This window comes from Nerophis ophidion, linkage group LG19 (genome assembly GCF_033978795.1).
Source record: "Nerophis ophidion isolate RoL-2023_Sa linkage group LG19, RoL_Noph_v1.0, whole genome shotgun sequence".
In the NCBI taxonomy this organism is placed as follows: domain Eukaryota; kingdom Metazoa; phylum Chordata; class Actinopteri; order Syngnathiformes; family Syngnathidae; genus Nerophis; species Nerophis ophidion.
The window spans coordinates 22187050-22198964 of record NC_084629.1 but is presented as its reverse complement, the minus strand read 5'-3'; the positions used below and the strand labels follow the sequence as shown (position 1 = coordinate 22198964).

General features: G+C 39.6%; 1 protein-coding gene across 2 annotated transcripts in view; it reads right to left on the bottom strand.

Moving 5' to 3' along the window:
- Positions 1-870: 870 nt before the first annotated feature.
- wdr3 (WD repeat domain 3) overlaps positions 871-11915 on the bottom strand; it is a 29287-nt gene continuing 18242 nt past the window's right edge. For both annotated transcript variants that reach the window (XM_061879542.1, XM_061879541.1), the window contains exons 15-27: positions 11529-11667; positions 11380-11436; positions 11206-11306; positions 8273-8384; positions 8066-8200; positions 7944-7994; positions 7790-7855; positions 7177-7269; positions 5792-5842; positions 5669-5712; positions 5468-5596; positions 1168-1261; positions 871-1090 (exon numbers count right to left, since the gene is read on the bottom strand). In XM_061879542.1, the coding sequence (XP_061735526.1) occupies positions 935-1090; positions 1168-1261; positions 5468-5596; positions 5669-5712; positions 5792-5842; positions 7177-7269; positions 7790-7855; positions 7944-7994; positions 8066-8200; positions 8273-8384; positions 11206-11306; positions 11380-11436; positions 11529-11667 (1228 nt within the window). In that variant the 3' untranslated portion in view covers positions 871-934. The remainder of the gene's footprint in view (positions 1091-1167; positions 1262-5467; positions 5597-5668; positions 5713-5791; positions 5843-7176; positions 7270-7789; positions 7856-7943; positions 7995-8065; positions 8201-8272; positions 8385-11205; positions 11307-11379; positions 11437-11528; positions 11668-11915) is intronic.

The window sequence follows — 11915 nt, the reverse complement described above, 5'->3', positions numbered from 1 at the left end:
GACTTCTCCAATATTAATTGAACAAATTGCAATTCAGCAACACAGATGTCCAAAATACTGTGTAATTATGCGGTTAAAGCAGACGACTTTTAGCTGTGTGTGTGCGCAGCGCTCATATTTCCTAACAGTCCGTGACGTCACACGTACGCGTCATCATTACGTGACGTTTTCAAGAAGAAACTCCCAGGAAATTAAAAATTGCAATTTAGTAAACTAAAAAGGCCGTATTGGCATGTGTTGCAATGTTAATATTTCATCATTGATATATAAACTATCAGACTGCGTGGTGGGTTTCAGTAGGCCTTTAAAATCATGCGGAGGACTACATTAAATTATGTGGTAGACCACATAAAACAATACGGTTGGTTGGATTAGAAAGTGGTGGGCCAATATAAAATGTGACGTGCCACATTAGAATGTGATGGGCCACAATAAACTGATGTGACGGGCCAGATTTGGCCCACGGGTCTTGTGTTTGACACTTGTGATAGAGATTTAGGTTTAAAAAATATATATATGTATATCTTTTTTTATTTTATTTATACACAATGTATATGTAATATTTTTAAGACTGACACCCCCAGACCAAACTTGAGGGGAGCACTAAAGGATAAAAAATAGGAAAATGCATGCTTTCCTTTCCTAGGGTACGGCACTCAGTGGAAAAAAGTTTGGACGTCCCTGTTCTAGAAGAATGGCGTCGGCCATGTACACACAGCGTTACAACCAGCATGTGAGAAATTACAAGCTTGTAAAGTCAAACCACATCTCCTCACTCTCTGGGAGGGGAAGTGGGGGGGAGCCCTGTGGGACACCAAGGCGGTGTCCAGGGCTCAGATAAGAAGTCTTGAATTGCACGCGAAGCAAGGCTGGTGGGGAAGGTGAGAACAAGGTATTTATTCAAGACGCTAACTGTAGAAAAATACGTGATCTTTCAAGCTATGGCTAGGATAGCTCGCTCCCTCTTCCTCTTCTTCTTCTTCTTCTCCTTCAGCCGATCTGTGGCGTCCATGAAGAACATGACTTCCTCTTTACTCTCGATCTGGCGCTGGAGGAACTGCAGGGCGGCGCTGTTGAAGCCCATTAGGTCCTGGAGGACGAGGGGGGGAGGAGACACGTGAGGGCACCGACAATACAAGATGTCCATCTTGCTCGGAGGCGACTTACTCGGATCTCCTTCACTTTGGAGAGCGTGTGGGTGCGGAGGTCATCAATGACGGCCAGGAGCTTCTGGCTGCTGGAGATCTGACCAAAATGAATCCTGAGGCAAGAAAAAGTCTTGATGATCTACTCAAAGTCATGGCATAGACGTAATTTTCATAATTTCATTGTTATATAATGCTAAACGCCCTATTCGTTGCGGTTTACCTGACACATGACATGTGACAAATTTGATAGTTGCACTATTCACGTTAGCCACCGGACATGCATTGAATATCTTGAAGTGTGCTCCAACTTTGAACACAGTTGCTGTGCAGAGAGGGACTTTCCATCATTTTCAGCAGACTGCATTGCAAAATGATTAACCCCATCTCTTCCTCCATATGAATCCCTACCATAGTGTAATGAACCATTCAAATATTCACATTTATTGGCCCAAAATAAAGGAGGAATATAAACTGTCAACTTCTATAAAGTACTAATTAAGGAGTGACTATATGATCATTAGTTAGGGGTGTCCAGATCCGATATTGATATCGGTCCGATATTGGCAAAAAAATACAAAAAAAAACAGGTTGTAATACACTGAGTACCGGAGGAATAGCTCGGTTGGTAGAGTGTCCGTGCCAGCAACTTGAGAGTTGCAGGTTCGATTCCCGCTTGTGCCATCCTAGTTACTGCCGTTGTGTCCTTGGGCAAGACACTTTACCCACCTGCTCCCAGTGCCACCCACACTGGTTTAAATGTAACTTAGATATTGGGTGTCACTATGTAAAGCGCTTTGAGTCACTTGAGAAAAAGCGCTATATAAATATAATCCACTTCATTTTTTGTTACGCCCCCCCCAGGAAGAAGAAAGCATTTCGGACATCACTTGTTACTTTATCAAAAAAGTAATTCAATTACTAACGGAATTGCTCTTTAATAATTACAAGGGAAAATAATTTAAAATAATTACTTCAGCCCTTTGAGACACTTGTGAGTAAGGGCTATATACGGTAAGTAAACATTGATTGCCATCCATCCATTTTCTACCGCTTATTCCCTTTCGGGGTCACGGGGGGCGCTGGCGCCTATCTCATTGACTTAAAAAACTAATTTAAAATATATGGCATATGCAGTTGAGAGATGTATCATGAGAAGAGTGTGTGTGCCTTTTAAAAGGTGGTGCCTGTTACCTGAGTGGCTAGACAGGACAAATTATGGAAAAAAATACAAATAATAATAATATTTTTTTTTTAATGATTTTTGATTGATTACAAATCGTTACAAATAAGAATCGCGATTATTTCGAAAAATTTTATTTTTTTGACACCACTACTATTTAATATCAAATTAATTTTAGTGTGTTGTTGCTTTCATAAGTGACAAGTGTCTTCCCGCATTGATCTTGCTGCGGTGCTAACGCTGTCTTGTTGACATACAGCCACATCTAAAGTAGCGTGCCACGTTACTACAAACAAATCGCTAATGGCGATGAAACGTACATAAAAGTAATTAGAGTAAAAGTGACAGCGTTAGTAATGCAGTTATGAGATACCTGCCGTTATTTTGAACACTAAGTACTAGGGAAGTAACAGTTTTGCGGATAGTGCGGTATTTCGGTTTCAAAGAATTCACAATAATACCGCCTGACGGTATCAAAACAAAGAGTCGGTTTGTCGGTTTTTTCGGTGCTTTTTTCCAAGGCGACAGAAGCGAATAAACCCAAAAATGTGAGTCAATTGAAAAACTATCGAAATACCGCAGTATCCTCATTACCGTTACACCCCTAGTAATAATTTTTGTAATAAAGGAATTATATAATAACTTTTCGTGCCAGAAACCAGAGGGTTGCAGGTTCGCTCCCCGCCTATTGACATCCAAATGGCTGCCGTTGTGTCCTTGGGCAGGACACTTCACCCTTGCCCCCTGTGCCGCTCACACTGGTGAATGAATGATGAATGAATGATAGGTGGTGGTCGGAGAAGCCGTAGGCGCAAACTGGCAGCCACGCTTCCGTCAGTCTACCCCAGGGCAGCTGTGGCTACAGATGTGTGAATGAATGATGGGTTCCCACTTCTCGGTGAGCGCTTTGAGTATCTAATAATAGAAAAGTGCGATATAAATCTAATCCCTTATTACTATAATTAATAATAACTGCGTTACTAATGCTGTCACTTTTACGACTAATTAATTACTGTTAGGTACGTTGTATCGCTAATGGCGATGTAACGTACCTAACGTTTGTAGTAACGTGGCACGCTACTTTTGATGTGGTTGTACGCCAATAAGACAGCCTTAGCGAAACCGCAAGCTCAATAATATCATACCGTGAGATTTGACGCTGTTACATCCCGACTAAATACAAAACAAAAATAAACAGTTTTCTTCTGATGAAATTTATCAGGAAACGTCCCCCAAAAAAATGTCTCTCACTGACCGCGGACACAACCTGAGCGCCCCGCCCTGGGCAGAGGATTTTGGGAAATGTTTATTTTCAGAATCGGCCAACGTTAAAGCGCTGGAAAAAATACACACTTTTTGTTAGATACCGTCAGGCGGTAACATTGTGAAGACTTTGAAATGGAAATACCGCAGTATCCGCATAACCAATACAGTCATAGTACCGTATTTTTCGGAGTATAAGTCGCTCCGGAGTATTAGTCGCACCTGCCGAAAATGCAAAATAAAGAAGGAAAAAAAAACATATAAAAGTCGCACTGGAGTATTAGTCGCATTTTTTGGGGAAATGTATTTGATAAAACCCAACACCAAGAATAGACATTTGAAAGGCAATTTAAAATAAATAAAGAATAGTGAACAACAGGCTGAATAAGTGTACTTTATATGACGCATAAATAACCAACTGAGAAGGTGCCTGGTATGTTAACGTAACATATTATGGTAAGAGTCATTCAAATAACTATAACATATAGAACATGCTATACGTTTAACAAACAATCTGTCACTTCTAATTGCTAAATCCGATGAAATCTTATACGTCTAATCTCTTACGTGACGTATAAGTATTATTTGATATTTTACGGCAATGTGTTAATAATTTCACACATAAATCGCTCCTGAGTATAAGTCGCACCCCCGGGCCAAACTATGAAAAAAAACTGCGACTTATAGTCCGAAAAATACGGTAATAGGTTTTCAAAATAACGGCAGTTATATAATAACTGCGTTACTAATGCCATCACTATTACTACTAATGATTTACTTTTAGATACGTTACATCACCCCTAGCGATACGTTTGTAGGAACGTAACACGTTACTTTTGATGTGGTTGTATGCCGACTGGACAGCCTTAGCAGCACAGCAAGTTCAATAATATATCGTGAGATCTGACGTTGTTACATCCCGACTAAATACAAAACAGTTTTTTAATGAGATTTTTCAGGAAACATCCCAAAAAAACAATTTCTCTCATTGACTGCGAACACCACCTTTGTGCTCCGCCCTATGCAGAGGATTCTTGGAAATGTTTATTTTCAGACCCGGCCAACACTAAAGCATCCAAAAAAATTACACACCAAATTTTTGTCGGATACCATCAAGCGGTATTACTGTGAAGGCACCATTCCCAAAGTATGTAGGCTCTATTGATAACCTCACTAACAACTTTAACACCCTGCGCAAAACCATTGATAACATAGCACCGCTAAAGTTAAAAAAGGCTCCAAAAAAGCGTACCCCTTGGTTTACGGAAGAAACTAGAGCTCAGAAATTATGTACAAAGCTGGAACGCAAATGGCGCACGACTAAACTTGAGGTGCACCATCAAGCATGGAGCGATGGTTTAATAACTTATAAACGCATGCTTACCTTAGCTAAAGCTGAATATTACTCAAATCTCATCCACCATAATAAAAACGATCCTAAATTTTAGTTTACTACTGTAGCATCACTAACCCCACAAGGGATGTCGTAGTGGTTTGTGTTGTGGTTTGTGCAGCCCTTTGAGACACTAGTGATTTAGGGCTATATAAATGAACATTGATTGATTGATTGAAGACTTTGAAACCGAAATACCACAGTATCCGCATAACAGTTACACTAAATACAAAACAAAAATAGACAGTTTGTTATTTCAAATTTAACCCAAAGCGCTAAAAGTGATTTAAAAAAAAATTATAATAATTAGACGTAAGTTTGGGTTATCAGCTGATCTCCATCAGCTCCCAGTTTGTGTTTTCTGGTGAGTACTCTTTCGTCACAGTAAACCAGGGTTATGTAACTTATGTTTAAACCTTCAGGCTGACAAACTATGCTAGCACCACCTAGTGGGGGAAGCACCGTGTCTGTCAGGAAACTCACTTGAGCAGGAAGAAGAGGCAGCGACACACCAGCTCCACGTCCAGGCCTTGCCGGATGAATCCGTCGAAGAGCGCCAACAGCTCGGGAACGTACGAGAACGGCAGGACCAGCAGGGACACCTCCAGCTCGCTAACATAGCATCGCAAGGTTAAGGGGAGCGGGAGGGGCAATGGACATGTGACCCCAGAGGCTGCGTCTCACCTGGACCGGACCTTCTTGATGACGTCTAGGACGTAGCGAGATGCCTGGAAGAGGAACACACAGCGAATATTTTTGAGTGGAATACATAAAAGAAAAATTTGGGAGTTCTTCCGTGGTGCTTACAGAAATGTTTCCGAAGGCCACAAGGATGGAATTGGGCTCGGGGGGCGCCAGCTGCAAGACAAGGTCACGTTAATTATTACCATCATGGAGGTACACCCTTCAGATCCAGTAAAAGTCATTGTTCTCATCATATAAAAATAGTTAAAACAATCACTATGTTCAGTGGGAGAATACAAATAAGCTCGCTGGACACTTTGTGAGGTACAACTGCCGCACAATCTAATGACTTAATAACACTTTGGAAAAAATAATAATGCTCCGTTTTATTCAAGATAGGACCTGTCCCTAATGTTTTGGCTGCGTTATGTATACGAGATGGTGTAAATCACTGCCGTGTAAACTGCAGCAAGACGTCACAAATTTAACAACAAGATTGGCTCGCGGCGTGTTTTTGACTATATTCAGTAGGGGTGTCAAAAAAAAAAGAATTAATTGTGATTCTTATTTGTAGTGATTCTTAATCAATTAAAAATGTTTTTATTTATCTGTCTAGTCCAGCCACACAGACAAATCATATTGTTGATGTAGATCAGGGGAGTCAAACTTGTTATCATAGAGGGCCATACCGCAATTATGGCTGCCATTAGAGGGCTGCTTATAACAGTAAATAATAATCAATTTGCCTGTGAATTTAACTATTTTAGTTTTTTTTTTACATACAGTGTAAACAAATCTGTGGATTTTACCACTGTTTTCACGGAAAAAACTTGCAGATTAGTTGCCAGACTTTTACTGTAAAATATATGGTGTTTTAATTATTATTTTTTACAACATACTACAGTAAATACAAAACATTTTTCTATTTTATTTTGGCAACTTACCTCCCAGTTTTTTTACCATAATAAAACGTGGTATCATTACTCCATTTACAGTAACACACCGTAAAAACAGCAACCATTGATTTTATGGTAAAACAAAACAAAACTGACAGCTCAGTCGACAGAATTTTACTGTAAAAAACCTTGGTTTTTTGAAACTTACAGTAACATGCTGTAAAAACCTCTGTAAATTTTACAGTTAAATCCATTGGTCACTTTTATAGTGTACAATTAGATAGATAACTTGCTCTGCAATCATTATTTAAGCAAATATTTAAATATTTATTTGAATTTTTAATAAAACAAATTAGATTTTATTGACTCAAAATTATTTCCAGGCTTTTGCGAGCCATATATGAGGGATATATGTATATATACACACAGACACACATATATATGTATATATATATATATAGTGAGTTAGTTTTTTTTTTTTAGCTTAATGAGGCCCCCCAAGTTTGTACACCCCTGGTGTAAAAATGAGAGAGACTAGTGTGTGAACACACAGTAAATGAACCCTGGTGTACCTAATGAAGTGGTCAGTAAGCAACATGACAGCATTCCCACCTCTTTTCCACCACGCTCACAGGCATATTTATGTTCCTCCATCTTCCTGTTCTCCTGCCTGAGGATCTCCAGAGCCTCCATGATGCGCTCAGCCTGACACACACAAACACATGTTAGGTGGCCTTCATCTCGTAGCTAATAGTGCACGGTGCTAGGTAAAGTGCTAGTTACACTAAAGTGCTGGCTAAATTCTGACTCAAGTGAAGGTAAAAGTGCTAGCTAAAGTGAAGGCCAATGTTAAGGGTAAATTGCTGGCTAAAGTGAAGGCTAAAATGAAAGCTAAAGTGTTGGTTAAAGTGAAGGCTCAAGTGCTGGCTAAAATGAAGGCTAAAGTGTTGGTTAAAGTGAAGGCTCAAGTGCTGGCTAAAATGAAGGCTAAAGTGAAGGCTCAAGTGCTGGCTAAAATGAGCGCTAAAGTGTTGGTTAAAGTGAAGGCTCAAGTGCTGGCTAAAATGAGCGCTAAAGTGCTGGCTAAAATGAAGGCTAAAGTGCTGGCTAAAATGAAGGCTAAAGTGCTGGCTAAAATGAAGGCTAAAATGAAGGATAAAGTGCTGGCTAAAATGAAGGATAAAGTTCTGGCTAAAGTGCTAGCCACAGATAGAAGTCAACGTACAGCTTTCACCGTCTCCACAGTCTTTTTGGCGGCCGGTGCAGCCTCGCCTTGGGCCTCTCCAGGTACCTGCGGAACCAGCATGGCGACAGGTGATTGGCTAACGAAGCCATGCGGCTGCTGGGTTGTGGGTCAGGAAGAGGACGATGTCACTCACCACTGGAGCGTCTCCTTTAGCCAAGCTCTCCTCGAACTCTGCTTCTCGAACCTGTGAAATAAAAAAACATTGCAGAGGAAGGCTCGAATAAAAGATGGCCTTGCGGTCCTCTTCCTGCTCACCATCTCCCTCTCCTCCTCCAGGATGATGGGCTCCCGCGTCCTCTCCCACAGGCGCAGGGACTTGTCATGAGAGGAGGAGACAAGATGGTCGCCGTTGGGGCTGATGCTCAGACACCACACCTCGCGATGGTGACCCTTGGCGGGGGAAAAAGAGGAGTCAGAGTCTCGACCTTGAGCTCCAATCTTTCAGCTGTTGCAGAGACTGACCTCCAAAGTCTGGATGTGCTCAAACTTGTCGGCGTCCCACTGTTTGATCTTCTTGTCCTTGCCCGCTGTGAAGAACAAGTGTGTCTTGGGGACGAACTGGAGGAACATGACGCTGCAGAGCGGGGACACACGGTAGGTTAGTACTTATCGTAAGGATTTCTGAAGTGTGGCCCGGGGGCCATTTGCAGACCAAAGCTAATGTTTCAAAGGCCCATGGCAGATTTTAAAAATGCTGATAAAAAACAGCGGAAAAAAAGACCGAACAGATTAATGGTAACAAGAAAAAGTTGCAATGTTGACTCTAATAACACTAGGTTGGCATTAAGGGTGTGTTTTTCTTTAAAACTCGATGTTATAAATTATTGACCTATATAGGCTCTAATTCTTTCACATAAAATATTCCACTTCCAAAAATTTTGGGGAAGAATATTGCATATTTTGTGTGTTTGCGATAGAAACAAGATTTCTATGACAAAAAGGGCTAAAAACCCAACCAAAAACATTTTTAAAAATCGATCTAGAGTGTGACAGTAAAAAAGTAGAAAGAAAAAAATTTAACTTATTTTAACACTTTAATTTTAGTGGGATCTTTTTTTTTCAAAAGAAACTGTCATTCCTCAAAAAATAACAAATTAAAATCAAAAGACCAAAAACTAATAATCGACGGTTAAATTTTAAGTTGATCTAGAGATTTAAGTGTTGAAAGTAAAATTGCAAATTTCGTGTGTTTGCCATAAAATTTTTTTATTTATTTTTGGGGACGGCGTGGCGCAGTGGGAGAGTGGCCGGGCGCAACCCGAGGGTCTCTGGTTCAAATCCCACCTAATACCAACCTCGTCACGTCCGTTGTGTCCTGAGCAAGACACTTCACCCTTGCTCCTGATGGGTGCTGGTTGGCGCCTTGCATGGCAGCTCCCTCCATCAGTGTGTGAATGTGTGTGTGAATGGGTAAATGTGGAAGTAGTGTCAAAGCGCTTTGAGTACCTTGAAGGTAGAAAAGCGCTATACAAGTACAACCCATTTATCATTTTAACAAAAAGGGCTAAAAACCTAACCAAAAACATAAGAAAAATCGATGTGGAGATTAAAGTGTTGAAGGTGAAAAATAATACGTAAAAAATGTTCGATTTATTTTAACAGCGGACCCATTTCGGGTACACAATTTTTGTGGAATATTAAAAAAATAAGAAATAGAAGCGGCCATTCCTAAAAATATAAATAAAAGAATTAAAATCAAAAGACAAAAAAATTTATAATCGACGGTTAAATTTGAACTTTATCTACAGATTTAAGTGTTGAAAGTAAAAAAAAAAATTTTTTTTTAAGTTATTTTGAACACAAGCGGGGCCCTTTTGAATCCCCAATAATTTTAGTGGGATTTAAAAAACACTAATTGCTCAAAAAATAATAATGATTCAAAATCAATGTTATTATAAATTATCAACCTATTTAAGGCTACAATTACTTAACATCAAATATTATACTTTGAAATATTTACGAAAAATATTGCATATTTTGTGTTTGCCATAAAAAAACTAGTTTTCTTTGACAAAAAAAAAAACCCAACCAAAATCATAAAAAAAATCTTTAATCAAATAATAATTGACAGATCTGATATTTACCTAGAGATTCAAGTATTGAAAGTAAAAAAAAGATTTATTTATTTTTCTTTTACAAATTTTATATATATATATATATATATATATATATATATATATAAAATTTATAATTTATATAATTGGATATTAAGAGTATGTGAAAGTTGGACTCCTGCCTTGTTTACTTTCTTAAAGTTTTGTAATCAATCAGAAATATCAAGCAACTAAAATGCGCCAAACGTGGATTAGTGTGGAGATTGTGTTTTGAATGTTTTCCATCAATGGATTTCAATTGGTGTATTTCTGAATTTTCTTTATAGTGGATTGACTATTTTTCTGTTATATTGTATCATGTGTCATAATGTTTTTTTGTTACACCATGACTATGGAAGGTTGTATGCATTGCATAAGTCAAATGCTGCACCTGGTCACAACCATGGCACGATAAGTGTTCATGGACCTAATTTACTCATAGTGACAAGAGAGCAGCATATTAAATTGTCTTTAAAAAAATAATTGAAATCTCCCTGCAGCCAGATTTCTTATCAAAACTTATGACGTCTCACGGACTAAAATGAAGCCGCCAGCCCGCGGGCCATGGTTTGGACACATCGGATCTAGAGATTTACTATAAATGTTGAATAAAAAATAATAATAGTATAGGACTTATTTTTTTATACTTTTATGACTGAGACCCTTATGGGATCGTGAAGCAAACTTGAGGGGAGCACTAAAAGTTAAAAAATATACCGTATTTCCTTGAATTGCCGCAGGGCATATAGTATGCGCCTACCTTGAATTACTGCCAGGTCAAACTCGCTTCGCAAAATAATTAGCTCATGCTTAGTATTACTGCCTGGTCAAACTCGTGACGTCACGAGTGACACTTACCCTGTCATCATTTTCAAAATGGAGGAGGCTGATTTCAATACCGGTAATTTGAAATCGCATAAAGGGAAGAAGTTTAAGAGCTATTCAGTAGGATTTAAGGTCCAGCTTACATCACACTCAAATTTTTACTGCATGCCTTTGTTAAGTGCCGAAGTGAGAAGAGGTTTTAAAATAATTAGCGCATGCTTACTTTTACCGCATACCTTTGGTAAGCGCAAGAGTGAGAAGAGGTTTTAAATTAATTCGCGCCCCAGCGGCAATTCAAGGAAATACGGTATATATTGTATTGGTCTGGATAACATAAAGTAGCAAAATGGCCCCCGCATGCTTGAATTTTTCCGTGTGTGGCCCTCTGTGCAAAAAGTTTGGACACCCCTGTTTTTTAATCAATCCCGAAGGAGGAGGAGGAAATATGGCGGGGGGAGACCAAGCGAGGGTTCTTACCTGTCATCGTGTGCAAACATGGAGCGGTGACAGTCGCCAAAGTCCAAACCCCAGATCTTCACGTTGCGATCTGCGGAGCCGGTGGCGATCAGCGTGCTGTCCTGAAAACAGAAAGTACTTACAAGCGTCAAACATACTCTATACGCGAGGTACACATACTCCAACACCACTCACGTGTGAGATGTCCAGACAAAGCACGGGCAGCTTGTGGCCGTACAGCGACAGGAAGAACTGCAAAGCCCAGGTGGAGTCGTTAATACTAACAGTTAATGCTAACAGGTAATGCTAACGTTTAATGGTAATTAATGTGCAGAAGTGTTTACCTTCAGCGTGTCGCTGTAGAAGACTTTGACGGTGCAGTCCAGCAAAGAGACGGCTAGAAGCCTGTGGTTGGGAGAGAACTTCACGCACAGGACATCCTCCTCCAGCTGTAACGTGCGAGTGTGTTTCAACGTCAGCCTCCTGAAAAAAAAAACACACACACACGTCAACTAACGATTATAATGGCACAGAGTACATTTGTACGTGCGTCTGCAAAAAAAAAACCCCATCACAACAGTGTAACACTCATGCTAACTGCTTGTCCGTGTTTCCAATAGTTTTAGCCGCCCGCCACATATTACAAATAATTATGACATACATACATATACCGTAAATTCCCTACTACCTTTTTCTTGTACTTTGAACCCTGCAGCTTATAAGATTGTGTG